General features: G+C 39.9%; 1 protein-coding gene across 1 annotated transcript in view; it reads right to left on the reverse strand.

The window, feature by feature from the left end:
- PLRG1 (pleiotropic regulator 1) overlaps positions 1-16,562 on the reverse strand; it is a 43,724-nt gene that overhangs the window by 7,811 nt on the left and 19,351 nt on the right. Inside the window, exons 7-12 of the mRNA XM_063458539.1 lie at positions 16,335-16,436; positions 13,116-13,208; positions 11,669-11,818; positions 11,328-11,429; positions 10,217-10,319; positions 6,113-6,221 (exon numbers count right to left, since the gene is read on the reverse strand). Of these exons, the coding sequence (XP_063314609.1) occupies positions 6,113-6,221; positions 10,217-10,319; positions 11,328-11,429; positions 11,669-11,818; positions 13,116-13,208; positions 16,335-16,436 (659 nt within the window). The remainder of the gene's footprint in view (positions 1-6,112; positions 6,222-10,216; positions 10,320-11,327; positions 11,430-11,668; positions 11,819-13,115; positions 13,209-16,334; positions 16,437-16,562) is intronic.

The following is a 16,562-nucleotide window of genomic DNA, read 5'->3' on the forward strand; positions in this document are numbered from 1 at the left end:
CTTCTCTGAGCTCCCATAATCCATTTTGCCTTCCTCCTCTCCATATTTTATGTCTCAAGTGCCATATTAGTCAAGGTTATATTGCCCAAAGTTTATTTGCCAGTTTAAAAAGTCCGACGGCCATATTTTCATATGCGATTCCAACATGGTCACTGGAACGCATCCAGCGGAAAGGGAAGTGATGTATTGCATCCTCGTGCCTCCATCTTGGTGCTTCCGAGGACATAAAAAGACTATTAAAAAGAGGCGGACCAAAAAGCACAGATTTTGGCGGGCTTATGGGGTTTAACACTGGTCAGTCCATGCACCTGAGGAAGACGCAGCATAGCATTGAAACGCATTGTGCTTATGCTTTTGGACTGTGGCATTCCAGTAACTTCAATGCAAGGCTTTTATTACCATTTTAATAAATAATATTTGTACTATTTTAACTGGGTAAGCCTTTTTCTTGTTTCATGAAGCCACCGTGGATCAAGATACTCTCCGAATCCAGTGGAGGTCTCATCACACCAAGGCTATCTACCTATACTACATGAGCCAGTTATTGCTAACAGGCTCAAGGAAATGCGAGTGTGGTACCTACTAAATATTGTATATTCCTATCATAATTGTATACTATTGTGTTGTCCTATAAGAATCCTCTGTCTCTCTTATTTATTCAAAGTTTATTATTGGTACAGTTTTTTTATACTTCTCATCACTTGATGGACACAAAAGTGGTGCATATGACTAAATAGTGTGACACAGTTTGTTAAAAGCGTATACACATTTTAATGTACTTTTGGTTTGCGCTGTTCACCATCTATTGTTGATTACATTATAAGGGTGAAATTATCGCAGTTTATTTCATAGTGTTAACTAGCTGCACTTTACTTTAGTGCCAAATAGTGCACACTGTATGCACAACAAGTAATACTTCTTAACACTAATAGTTTAGTGATGCTGGGAGAAATCATCATTCTGGAGATGATAAATAAAGGGGTAATATGACAAATACAAGAAATGCTGCAATACAATGCTGCAATGAGAGAGTAAATAATTGTTTGGGGAAATATAGCACATATCGGGGAGAACATGCTACATTGTGAGGACTGCAGTATATATCGGGGGATCATTTTTTTTGTTTTTTAAACCTTTAAAAGCAATTTCATTATTCTGCAACTATTTGACGGAGTTTCCTGCCCATAAACAAAAAGCAAATACTTTTGCCTTTTCATAAAGTTTAGAGACATATTACTTTGGGTATATGAAAACTATTTTAGTTGAATTCCTAATAGTTAAAGATTTAAACATAAAAATATATATAAACTGATCAGCTACATTAAAACCACTGACAGGTGAAGTGAAAATGTATTATATTGTTACAATAGTACCTGTCAAGGGGTGGCATATATTAGACAGCAAGTAAACAGTCTGTTCTTGAATTTCACATACTGGAAGAAAGCAAAATGGGCAAGCGAAAAGATCTGAGGGACTTTGATAAGGGCCACGGGGGCTACATGGTGGTTTTACACTATAGAGTCAGGAATACGTGTTTGTGTTTCTGACCCTAGAGTGTTCCTTTATGCATCTGTGGAATGTGCTGGAGCAACTAATCTGATCAATGGAGGCTGCACCACACAACTTGCAGGAATTAAAGGATCTGCTGCTAATGGGTGCCAAATACCACAGGATATGTTCAGAGGTCTTGAGGAGTCCATGCCTCAACACATCAGAGTTGTTTTGGCAGCATGATGGGGACCTAGTATTGGTATTTGACCTAAACAATATTAGGCCGGTGGTTTTCATGTTGTACCTGATCCGTGTCAGTGAGTGGCTTATAAGATTTAGATAACCTGCAGTAGAATCAGAAATGTCAGACAGATTTCTTTTAAAAGCAGCACTTGTTACATATACACAGAGTTACATAAGATAAATGGTGCTGTGCTTTTAAAGAAAAGGAAATATATATATATATATATATATATATATATATATGTGTGCAAAATAGCAATATTTTGGGGAGACCATGCAATTATATAATACAGGGCTGTCCAAAACATGGGGCGCAGTCGGATTTTATGCAGCCAGCCTGTTGGTTTTGATTTTTTCACTGGGCACAAAAATCTGGTTGGGGACACCGCACGGAACGACTGAGTGGCCCATGTACATAGGGCCATGCGACGGCCATATTTGATAAGTGGCCCAGTCAGGCGCTGTGCCCCTAACAGCGCTACCGGGCCCCTCAGGACGGTGAGAAGTCATGGTGCTGGGAGATAGTGAGTATAAGTAATTTCCTCCCAGCTTACTAATGAGTCACACAGGACAGTGAGGGGAGTACCAGAGAGAAGGGAGAGCCTGGAGTCTTGAACAAAATCCTATCAGACACATCCAGATGCTACTGGACCTCAGGGAAGCCACCAACCACTGCACCAAAAAGGCATGGAAGCCGATGACAGCTGAAAGTATGTAAATTTTGATCTGTGTGGGTGTGTATATCTGTATGTGTAGAAGGCAGAGTATCTGTGTGTGAGTGTCTGTATCCGTGTGTATGTGCGTGCATACATCCAAGCAAACGCTAACTACATACAAACACAATCAAACAAAAGCACTAAATACAAGTACATCACTGCTTTCAAATAGCAACAGTACATACATACATACAACTACATTCAAATGCCAACACTACACAGAAATACATACAAACATTCAAATACACAACACAGGCTTAAATTTGCTAACAGTTATTTTTTCCTATTGCATTAATAAGTATATATTCATAAAAAATTTAATGTTTTTATTAACAAATACAATAAGGTATATAATGAATTTATAACTTTGCATGCGACCTGCAGATAAATCTGGTTTGCTAATGAGACCCTAGGATTACCTAAGATTGGACAGCCCTGACATAAGCAATAACATATGTACTAAAAAGCAAACATCTTTGTTTAGGAATTCAGAAAAAAATAAACTTGCAAAAGCTTTGACCCCAGAAGATACAAAGCAACTGCAGATGAAAAATTTCATTGGAAAGTGCAGAGGAACAGGTTACTGCAGAGCCATTAGAGGAGGCCTCTAACATGTCACTCTCAGAATGCTGGAAAAGGGATGTTTAAGCAAGATAGGTGCAAGGAACTCACATGACTTAATTTTAATAACATGGCTATAGCCATATGTGAGACCTGACCAAACATCTAAGACTGTGAAAGGGTTTTCAGTTACCCACCTGTTATGACAGTGATGATGCATTTTTGGCATAGATAAAGGAAAATAGATATATGGACGAGCAGCCATGCCATTAGAGCATGTCCTTTTTCCTCTTTGTAATTTACACACTGACTTAACACCCGTTTCCTTTTTTTCCTATAATTAGGGAAAGCCAAGACTGCCTGTCACAAGCAGGTGTCATAGCTTAACTCCTCTGTCCCAGGAGCCCTACAGGGAACAACACAGCAACTTACGGTCTTGGAAATGACCACTGTACTCTAGGAGGACCATCAAAAGTGCTGTTAGGATGCCAGTCTCACCAAGCTAGCTAGGACTAAAAAATAGCATTATAATTGTATCAAATATCTTTTGGAAATAAGCAAAAAGGCATGTCAAATAGGAGTATGTTTTCTTCAATGGCTGTATTTCTATAGTGGTTATGCTGCCAGGAATCCCTTGAAGCATTTCCAGGGTAAGTAGTCAAACCATTTGAAGAAAAGAGAGGCACTAGTCTGACACTCTCAGCCAATGAGTTGTCCCTGCAGGAGGAGTTGACTGGCAAACCCTAAATAAGTTGTAAAATCAGAACCAGGACATTATTGGCATCATAACAGTAGGCTTGAAGTGTTTCTTTAACCCCTTAAGGACCAAACTTCTGGAATAAAAGGGAATCATGACATGTCACACATGTCATGTGTCCTCAAGGGGTTAAACATTCCAAGTTGTATTATTTCACAAATGGCATGTCATGTCATGGTAGGAGTAAGTCACTGTTAGGCGTTACTATTTTGTTCTAGAATGACAAGATCCCAGAAAACTAGTGAAAACTTGACATTTGAAAACTTAAGTTGGCATGCCTACAATTTGACTATTAAAAAATAAAAAAAATAAAAAAAAATAAAGACAGTGGGAGTAGTGAAATAAAATTTTGAATTTCCCCACAACAAATAAAACGTGCAAAAAACACAAAGCATTAAATATAACTGGCAAAATGCTCCTTAAAGAAACACTATAGGCATCCATATTACATAATCTCAATTAAGTGGTCTGGATGCGACGTGCTCCCATTTTAACCTTGCAGTTGAACACTTTTCTTTGCATGGTAAACCCGCCTCTAGCACCAGTCATAATGACAGCCACTAGAGGCACTTCTATAAAATAGCTGGGTAAAACCTTTATAGCATAGTCTTAGAGAGATTATCAAATTGGACAGTGTTCTTCCCATGGAGAAAAAAAAAAGAGGGGAAAAAAAACCAAAACTACATTTTTTTAACCATGGCAGCGCTGGCTGTCACCAGAAAGGTGAGTAGGGCACTAAATCATTAGCAATACATATTTGTATTTATAAGGCAACAATGTTCCTTTAATACAAAGAGGGAAGGGTGTAAATGCAATTAAAGTTAAAAGTTGTAGTCTCACCAGATCAAATTTTGCAAAGGTTTTAAGGTACATCCAAAAGTTTTTTTTATTTATTTTTTTTACAATTTCGTGCATTTATTCCTAATTTATTTTCATTTAGAGTGTATCTAAAAACAGCTTGGAAAAGCTGCTGTCTGCAGTCTTTGCAAGCCGAAGCTTATTACCCTAGCCCTGGCTTTCTGTGGCTGTCCAATCACAGACTTCCCAATGCAGCTCAATGAGAAGTCTTTGCAAGGTAGGTGATCTGTGTAATTGTTGCTTCTTGAATTAAACAATGAGGAACTGAGCTAAACAACCTAGAAGGAACCGTTGTCTAACTGAGAGCCAGTGCGGCATAACAAGGTTAATTTATAAAGTGCCAACGTCTATTGAAGTCTGTACTTTTAATAAAATCTAAAAAGAAGAAGAGGACACACTTTAGGTATTTTGAATACTTAATGCTTTAAAGGACCACTCTAGGCACCCAGACCACTTCAGCTTAATGAAGTGGTCTGGGTGCCAGGTCCAGCTAGCTTTTACCCTTTTTTTTTTTATAAACATAGCAGTTTCAGAGAAACTGCTATGTTTATACTGAGGGTTAAGCCAGCCTCCAGAGCCTCTAGTGGCTGTCTCATTGACAGCCGCTAGAGGCGCTTGCGTGCTTCTCACTGTGAAAATCACAGTGAGAGCACGCAAGCGTCCATAGGAAAGCATTATGAATGCTTTCCTATGCGACCGGCTGAATGCAAGCGCGGCTCCTGCCGCGCATGCGCATTCAGCCGATGACGTCGCGAGGAAGAAGAGGAGGAGGAAAGCTCCCCGCCCAGCGCTGGAGAAAGAGGTAAGTTTAACCCCTTCCTCCCCCCAGAGCCCGGCGGGAGTGGGTCTTTGAGGGTGGGGGCACCCTCAGGGTACTCTAGTGCCAGGAAAACGAGTATGTTTTCCTGGCACTAGAGTGGTCCTTTAAAATTGTAAATGACTCTGGAAATCCTGGACATGAGATATCTTAACATTCAGGACTGCTAAATAATTCTGTGTGTATTATAAGCAAAACTAATAGTAAAAATTGTTGTTCCCTCCACTATTTTTAATTACGTATTCATATGTAATCTGGTGCTGTGCAAACATGTACGGTATGAGACAAGAGTCAAACCTGCCCTTTAAAAAATAAAAAAAAGTATATGTATTGGTGCACTTAATGGTAAAACAGGGCAGTAAAGCAGAACAGATAGCATAAGAAGGGGAAAAAAAAAAAGTCCGGTCTTGGATGCATAGATTTTGGGGAAAAGTCGGTCAATAAGGGGATCATGTAGATTATACAAGGTTTGTTTGTTGTGGTTTATGGAACACTCAAGAAATATACCGTAGGTTGGAGAGCTACAGTTTGTGTTTGGAAGCATGCCTAGCTCACTTTTATTCATAGCTCAGATATATTTGTTCTAAATGAAGGTTACAAATCTACAGTAAACATACTAAATTACAGAAGTGCAATATAAGACATTGAGACAAGAGGCAAACTACTTACTGTCTTGGGTGCAATACAACAGCTCTGACAGATTTCTTGTGATTTGTTAACGTGACACGAGTTTTGCCTCCCACCATATCCCATAGTCTTATTGTCGTATCATGACTTCCTAAATTAAAGGGGAAAAAAAAAAACAACGGTTACGCAGATCTGAACACATAAAACTAAAGTTACCGTATATACTCGAGTATTAGCCGAGTTTTTCAGCACATTTTTTGTGCTGAAAAACCCCAACTCGGCTTATACTCGAGTCAGAGTCTGTATTATGGCAATTTGCATTGCCATAATACAGACCGGGGGAGAGGGGTGCTGGCAGAGCTGTACTTACCTCTCCTGCAGCTCCTGTCAGCTCTCTCCTCCTCCGTGCCGGTCCGTTCAGCACCTCGGTCAGCTCCCAGTGTAAGTCTCGCGAGAGCCGCGGCTGCACAGACCGCGCGGAGGAGGAGAGAGCTGACAGGAGCTGCAGGAAAGGTAAGTACAGCTCTGCCAACCCCCCCTCTCCCCCCCACTGAACTACCAATGACACTGGACCACCAGGGAAGGAGCCCCCCTCCCTGGCCAGCTAGCAAGCAGGGAGGGGGGACGAAAAAAAAAAAAGATAATTAAAAAAAAAAATTAATAATATTTAAATAATAAATAATAATACAAAAAATAATAATAATATAAAAAAATAAAAAAAAATAATAATTAATAATATATCAAATGCCCACCCCCACCAACACATACACAAACACACACTGCATCACACACTCACACTGCACTCATATACACACACTGCATCACATACACACACTGCATCACATACACACACTGCACTCATATACACACACTGCATCACATACACACACTGCACTCATATACACACACTGCACTCACACACACTGCACTCACACACACTGCACTCACACACACTGCACTCACACACACTGCACTCACACACACTGCACTCACACACACTGCACTCACACACACTGCACTCACACACACTGCACTCACACACACTGCACTCACACACACTGCACTCACACACACTGCACTCACACACACTGCACTCACACACACTGCACTCACACACACTGCACTCACACACACTGCACTCACACACACTGCACTCACACACACTGCACTCACACACACTGCACTCACACACACTGCACTCACACACACTGCACTCACACACACTGCACTCACACACACTGCACTCACACACACTGCACTCACACACACTGCACTCACACACACACACTGCACTCACACACACACACTGCACTCACACACACACACTGCACTCACACACACACACTGCACTCACACACACACACTGCACTCACACACACACACTGCACTCACACACACACACTGCACTCACACACACACACTGCACTCACACACACACACTGCACTCACACACACACACTGCACTCACACACACACACTGCACTCACACACACACACTGCACTCACACACACACACTGCACTCACACACACACTGCACTCACACACACACTGCACTCACACACACACTGCACTCACACACACACTGCACTCACACACACACTGCACTCACACACACACTGCACTCACACACACACTGCACTCACACACACACTGCACTCACACACACACTGCACTCACACACACACTGCACTCATACACACACACGCACTGCACTCATACACACACACGCACTGCACTCATACACACACACGCACTGCACTCATACACACACACGCACTGCACTCATACACACACACGCACTGCACTCATACACACACTGCACTCACGCACTGCATTCATACACGCACTGCATTCATACACGCACTGCATTCATACACGCACTGCATTCATACACGCACTGCATTCATACACGCACTGCATTCATACACGCACTGCACTCATACACGCACTGCATTCATACGCACACACTGCATTCATACGCACACACTGCATTCATACGCACACACTGCATTCATACGCACACACTGCATTCATTATATACACACACTGTAAATAAATATTCAATTAATATAGTTTTATTTAGAAATTTACCAGTAGCTGCTGCATTTCCCACCCTAGTCTTATACTCGAGTCAATACGTTTTCCCAGTTTTTGGGGGTAAAATTAGGGGCCTCGGCTTATATTCGGGTCGGCTTATACTCGAGTATATACGGTAAATAAATTGCATGCCAATATATAAAATGAAATTAGCAAAATTCTGATCAGCAGGGAACTATGGTGAACATTTAGTTTCTGTGCTATTGCTTTACAAACTTGTTAAAACAGATGCTGTCCCAGTTATCTCACAAGCTGCTGCATATTGACAAGATATGCTCCAGATTCTATCAAGTACAGACTACATTAAGAATACTCAGTGATCAGATAAAATGAGATTATGCAAACATAAAAACGTGCACAAACCAAGAAAACCACTAATGGATACAAGGCAATGTTATCAGCTGATGTAAGGTCAGCATCAGATTGTTTCAGACTGTTTGGCTGTACACTAGAACTACAGCAAACACATTTTGCTTGAATGTTCGCTCATACTTTCTTTCAAAGGGAAAGGTGGATTTTTAGCAATTCTTTCCTTGCATTCCCTTTCAGTATCCTAGTAATATTGTTGTATAGCTCAGACGAAGTCTAAGCACAACAATAACAGATGCCAGCTCAGCATGAGATCAAGGTAAACCAGAAGGAAGCTGAACTTAAGATCAGTTGTGCGTATATCAAAGTCTCCTGCAAGATTTATATTAAACATATTTTAAATAATCATCTCATTTTAATTACACTGAAGACTGGTTTCATTTTCGCATTATGGTTCAGAAAGGCAAAGCACAAAGTAAACAGGTTATGGAACTGGTTAAAGTTAAACACATACTTGACTGAATATTTGAAATACACTAATTTGGAGAATATTCAAAAAAAAATTGCCTGAAATGTGAAAATCTCTGGCCAACTGCTCAAATCCCAAAGGTTTAGTTAACAGGTGTGTGTTTGTGTTTATTGTGAAAAAAAAAAAAAAACAAGCACGAGATCTTTACAAACAGAAATGAGCACATACATATACACTATCACAGTTTCTATGCCTAAGAAATTGAAAAGGCCATCTGAACAATAAACTGTGTGCCAAAGCAATCACATTAAAATAACTAAAAGTGCTAAAAGGAAAGCAGAACATCTCTGCATTAACTTCACAGAGCTAGGTCAAAGACTAAAACATCCACAGATCACGAGTAGCACACACATTTCTGCAGAGTGATTATTAGTAACGACTTATCAGAACTGTGAAAAATACTGGAAGTAAGTTGCCAAGGGGAGTTGAAATACAGTAAAATTAATAGCATTCCACATTATTATTTACTATAAAGCATTTTATCCAACATTTACCAACTTATGGCAGAAGACATAAATTATAGTGAAAATATGGTTCCATACCATACAAACAATTTTTCAATATATACTAAGTGTCCATTAGGCACCAAAAATAACCCATAGGCCAAAGCCACTATCTAAATTGGCTACAAAATAAAATAAAATATTACTACTTTTGGCTAAAACGGTATATAAAAGCAGCATGTTGCCAACTGGCAGAATTTAAAATGCGTATTAGCATTTTGCTGCAATATTCTAAAAGTGCATCAGAAATATATACAGAACCATATTGCCTTTTTAAAATTAACTTGATATATTTAAAACAGGTATATTATGTAAATCAGTATTTGGCACTGCATGGACCCTTGCCATTTAACTATACACCTTATTTTTGTACGAAAGTATAGATAGAAAGTGACCACTTGCAAAGCGGATACTGTGTGAAGAATTATTTCTTGAATAATTCTCAATATTTTACAAATAAAATTTGTTTAACCATTTAACTGCAGCGGCACCTCTTTAAAGGCAGAATAAACTTTATCAACATCATTTGTGCAGTTTTTCAGCAGAGTATAAAAACACAAAATGGAATTAGACAAAGGTATGCCAGCAGTTTATTACTGTTAAGTATACTGTACATGTTTTCAGTATACATCTTTACGAATAACTTTGTGAAATCCTTGTGTATTTTTTTTACCACTGTAGTGTGTTACACATAAGAAGTATCTTACCTGTTATGATCTGGGGCTCTGCAGCCTGACACTGTACAGTGGCCACAGCATTGGTATGTCCAACAAGTGTATGCACGCCAGCCTTTGTTCTTATATCCCAGATCTATAGTAAATAGTACAGTTAAGAGGATGCAACGGGGTCAATTCATAAAAAAGAGTCTGTACTAAAGTCAGCATGAAATGCAAGTCAGAGCCCAGTCTGACGCTTCCGGTTTCAAGCCTCGAACTCAAATGGATGTGGAAGGACAGAACTGACCAGAAGATTTTAGGAATAAACCATTTGTTAACAGCTTAACCCCTAAAGGTAAACAGGTCTTATGGACCTCCTGACTCCATAACTTCATTTTGCTGAAGCTTTTATGGTCTGGAGTATTCCTTTAATTATCATGATTGTTAGCCTGTTGCAGTAAGAATGAAATATTGCAAAGGCACTGAAGAAAGTTTATATAGAGAGGGCAAAAGATGACTTATTGCATGATAAGACAAATTTAAACCACTATGGTATGGCATTACATGACAATGGAATTTTTTTTTTTTTATGGAAGTCACTCTAGGACAGATAGAGATAGAGCTAGATATCTACATATATCTATATATATCTATATATCTCGAGGGAGGTGGGAATAGGCAAATGTAAGTATTTATATCCCACTTCTGAGGTCCTGCAGCCGGTGACAATAAAATAATTTACCATAAAGAGCAGAGCACAATTTTTCCCTCTATCTACCTTATTCAAAACATCTGAGAGGCGAAAAGGAATTTCCCTTTTTCTTTTCCCAATCACTCGAAAGTAAATTAAACCCATCAGGTTTCAAACCTAAAACCACTGGATTTATCAAGCTGTCAGGAGGAGTTATGAATACAAATGCCAACATTTGGATTTAACAGTGTCAAGGATATCCCAAAAACATAGACCACTGTTTAAGGCAGTAAAACACTGGGCTCTAAATAAAAACTACAGGTATTAGACTTCATAGAACATGAATTCATAGAGCAAATTCCCATGTATATCACATACATTAATACAATAAAAGTCCCAAATGAAACACCAATAATGATTTCTTGAAGAGTGTATTTGCTTTACTAAGATATCTACAGTAACTTTACTTACACGAGCAGTTGAGTCTCTGCTACATGTCACAAGCACATCGATAGTAGGATGCAGATCCAAACCATAAACTGCACTGAGATGACCATGGTAATGACGGATAACCTACACATGAATGGTGGGAAAATTTAAAACAATATGGTCATCAACACTGGATGCATGGATATAAAAATAAAAAACATTTGTACAGTAAATGACAGATACAACTGAGCATTTAAATGATGAGAATGTAAGAATTGTCAAAAGTATATGTAGAATAGGAGTAAATGTATATTACAGTGCACACAATACACACCAGGGAAATTTTTCGTAACCCCAAATGTTTTAATTTAGGCTCCACGTACTTTGTTATATTCCAGATCCCAGCATTTCACTTGCTTGTCTTCGCCACAGGAAAACAGATATGGACTCCTCGCACTCACAATGACTCCCCGCACTGTACTTATATGGCCAGTCAAGGACAGCTTTAATTTACCGCTTGCCAAATCCCAGATCTAAAATGAGGACCACGAACATATAAAACATTTGCAAACAATGCAAAGTGTAATAAATATTGAGGGGGAAAAAAAAATATAGGCATACTCCAACGGAGAAATAATATTCATCTAGTTTTACAAAAACATAATACAAAACATAAACATAGGGAAAAGGGAAATATCATAAAAATATATCGCTAGCAGATCTGGCAAAGGTTAAAATAGTTAAATGAAAAGTGAAAAAATGCTCTTCGTGAAATACATGAGAGGGTCTAATTCTACAAATATATACTTTTGTGTAGTGGTTTTAGATTATGTGACTGCTATTATAGTCGCAGCTGATCAAATTCTGCAAGGCAAATAAAGAAGACTGCAGGATGAGCAGAGGACGGACAGGAGGTGGGTATTACATGAAGAGTAATTCCCACAAAGCTAAGGAAATAGCAGCCCTGGATAGAGGAATGGCGAGTACATTTCTGTATTTTACACTGAATACATTATGTATCTCTATGATATATGATGTATTCAATGTATTTGGGGAAATTTAACCAAAGTTTACATTTGCCATATAGGTTCAACTTTAACATATCCAGACCTACCATTTGTAACAAACATTTTTTCAGGAAACTTATATCTCTAGGTCAGTGTAAAATAAATAATTTAATATTTACGTTAGCAAACAAATTAAGCAGTAAAACCTACTGTAAGTGCCAGAAGAATATGGTAATAGGTTTATAGGATTTTGTGTCTTACTGAATAAGTGAGGAATGTTTAGTAGTTAAACAAAAATCTGACAAATACATTGTAATGAAGGTATAAGCCAACTGCATTTTAAAATATGACGATAATGTGATTATCTCCACAGCTCAGTAATCAGCAGAAGGGGGAGCAAAATAAATAAATATGGATTTGGTAAGATTAAAGAATGAATTTCCTAGTAAAAGTACCAATTACAGAAATGCTGTAAACTTTTCCCTTTAAGAAGCATTCCACCCGTAAAGCAGACATTAGCCATAGGCTGATCTGGAACCAGAAAAAAGCCTCTCAAGATACATTTTACTGGATTAATAATGTTGAACTTTACTTCAAACTACTGTCTGTGTCTCTTTTTACTTTTGCTCCAAAATGTACTAATTTGACAGACTTAATTCTAACCCTCCATGCAACAAGAAATAGAAAATTTAATTTCTAGGTGTTAAAAAGCAGTTTAAATAGGTTTGATGAAAATTACATAGATTCAAAACGAGTATTGGAAATTATACCTTTCAGCACATTTATTCACAAGAGAACCACCAGCCTGCTGAAGAACGCTTACCTTAATTGTCCTGTCTGCTGAGCCGGTTACAAACCATTGGTTTCCAGGCTCAACGGCAATGCTTCGCACCCAGCCTAAGTGACCGCTAATAACCTGGAAGAGAAGAATCTGTTTAATAGTCTTTAGTTTATTAAGATCCGATTCTGGTGTTACTGGGGTCAGATCAATTGGAACTGGATTTATGTGAGTCTAATAGTGAACACAAACAAGATTATTTACTAAAGCGAGAATTTAAAGTAAATTTAAAATTTAAGGTCAAAATAGGTGACTTGGAAAAATTATATTTGCCAACTATGATTTCAGTTCAGTTACTGTGGCCTTAAATATGAAATTCACTTTCAATTCACCTTGAATTTTCACTTCAGTAAATAAATCTGAACTGCATAGTACTCGACCGTTGCACTTACAGAGACTGCCACCTCATACAATGCAGTTAGGACCACAAATTGGCAGCATTAGCAAATGCAATAGGAGATCCTAGTCTATATTCTAAACCAGCAGAGATCTAGCCAAAATAGAACCTACAGATTATATTAAAAGAAAAAAGGGGAGCAGTAGAGGGGGGGGGGGGGAATTAAGCTTTTTTTGGAGGAAAAAAATTAGCTATGTGGTAGCCTGACATTTGTAATTTTTCAGACATGCATTTTTTTTCCCCAAAGAGTACTAGCTGAGGGGGGCCGGGCCGGGCCGCAGAGCCGACTGGACGCCATATGCGTGGGCTCCAGCTCTAGGCTCATGAAAAGGGACCAAAATGCCGACACAGACCGCTGTAATGCCGGAACAGTCGCTATCGCTGCATGGAGAGAGTTACCAGCTCCGGTCCGAAACCCTGCAGAAGGCACAATGCGCACCGGGTGAGCAGAAACGTCCACCTTCAGCCCGCACGCCGCTACAGGCCTGACCTCGTGCGCCCGCGGTGTGCAGCCAGACACCGCGGAGACTTACTTTGCGGTGAAAGGAGAAGCCGCATGAACCAAGCCTCTGGTTGTGGGATGCTACCCCGGCTCGGGGCACGGCCCCGCTCCCCCCCTTAGGCCAGTGGGGGTTATCCCGGTATCAAGGTGGCAGCCCGCACAGCGGTGGGAGATCCCACGCTCAGCGGATGCCGCCCGCCTATACTAGCAATGGCTGCAAGAAAAAACAGCCGGCTAGCAGTTATGGACACTGCCAGGAATACACCCTAATAAAGAATAAAGGGACATAAGCAACAATTTGATGGGGCACTACAGCTCGTACAGAGCCACAAATTGGAAAGCTGCCAATGAGGATCCTACATAAATTGCTACAGCTATTAATATCCCCCCGGAAACCGGGTGAGAAACTTGAGCATTAACAAAGGCACATACCATGTAGGGACACAGCGGACTCCTTGCGGAGGCGGACCCACAGATGCCCGCCCTCGGGCGGACGGTGTGCTGGTGAGGAGGCAGCCAAACCCTTTGAACTTGGTGGTGATTCAGAGGACTTTGGCCCCTGACTCAGTGAGCCCTGTGGGGCTGGGAGACGCGAGCCCTCCGGCGGACCGGTGGCCGGGAGGGCACGCACTGGTACCAAGTATGAGACCAGAGCCAGGCGAGGCATGGACTGGCTGGGGCCCAGGGTTGGATTCGGGGACGTCGGGGAGGTGCAGGGGACGGACGGCTGGCGGATTCTACGTGAGGGGGATCTGCTAGACTGCCCATGCAACCGAGTGCCCACGGCGCCATGGATCTACCCACCAGCAGACCGGAGTCTGCCCAGGGTGGAGGCAAAAGAGGGCTCACTGTCACGAGGGTGCCCGCGGGCCCCAGATGTGGATGGCCCAATCAAACATGACAACACTGAGGAATCGTTTAGTCGAAAGCTCAGACATTAAGAACAGCCTTACCCCTGTATTGTTTTAGACCATATTAGCAATTTTTAGTTTATAAGCATATGTTACCCCGCATGTCAGAGTTTTGATAGACTAGGCGATATTAAAGCACTTAACCGAAAGTGTTAGTATACTTACTCCCTCTAGTTGACACTATTCAGGGTAGTACAGATTGATGAGCATTGAACCTAGCAACAAGGACATGACGATATGTTTTTGAATAATTATCATATGCTTTCCATGTTTCATTACTGCTTACTTACCTGCCTAACTACTGCATTGCATGCTACTATGCCTAAGAAACCACACAGACCAACGAACATAAAGCATTGACATGAACCAGCAAACACAAAACAACTGCATAAATCAGCTAACATAAGGTAACTACCCAAAAAGCCAAAGCAATTACATAATTAATACAAACCAGACACACACAAAGCAATGCGCAAACCAGCTAATCAGATGCGATTGCATAAACCAGCTAACACAAAACATTTGCACAAACCAGCTCACATACTGCAATTAAAGGGTAACTACCAGCCTGCTCTTACATTATTATGTGTATGGATGTTGATTCTTAACTATTACGCCTTTTTTATTATTGCATGCCTGCACTGTGACTGTTTAAGCGCTGCTACATGACGAACAACTATTACTTAAACGCTTAATAATGCGTTAGATATATGTAATAGCACTAGCACAATCTCTGCAATTTACGCTGTAATGCTTGTAAGTATATCCCTGCAAAGTTCGAATACGCTAATATGTTTTGATCGAATACGCCTCTGCGCAGGCGATAATCTGCATTTCTCCTTATATGCTGACAATTAAGCCTCTACGTAGGCAACTGTTCACCTTGTTGAAAGTTACTGCTTAAGCCCCTGCGAGGGCAACCACTTGCCTTAATATGAACCAGTTCGCAATCTGCACTTATATTGTGAAACAAAAATATTCAAAACAGAGTACTAGCTTTATTTTATTTTCTAAATCCAGTGTAATCTATTCAACTTTTAAAAACAAACATACACACACACACACACACACACGCACCTTTGATTAAAATGCAAACTATATATTTTAACTGAGCAGATAACCAATTCAGTTAGTGAAAATAATGCCTATCCTGCCCTTACTTTTTTTTTCTTTTTATAAACAAACCGTTATCATTTGTGACCTGAGTGAGAAGCAATATGACCTAATTGCAGTCCAGGCCTGTAATAAATATATTTTCATTTTGCTCATGACATCCACATTTACAAAAGGGCTCGGTTTAGTCATTCTAAGAAAAGAACTAAACATTTCCATACGAGTTTTTTTGGGCACCTAGGCAACTATACATGCAGTTTAACCCAAAGAATGACACTTACTCTGTATAATTTCCACGGTGGGTGCCACTGAGGTTTGGGCATTGTTGGAGCTTTCTTTGCTATTAACGCAGAGTTCTTTGTTCCACCTGACTCCATTGCAGCCTAAAATAAATTTAGCCATATATGAGATACATAGGGAAAATAATATTTAATTCAAGTATAACAAAATTGTAATTTACAAAGTGCAATTCTGGTTCAAAGTGTCAAAATGGAGGATTCAGCACTCCA

Source organism: Pelobates fuscus, chromosome 6, assembly GCF_036172605.1.
Source record: "Pelobates fuscus isolate aPelFus1 chromosome 6, aPelFus1.pri, whole genome shotgun sequence".
NCBI classification, from domain to species: Eukaryota; Metazoa; Chordata; class Amphibia; order Anura; family Pelobatidae; genus Pelobates; species Pelobates fuscus.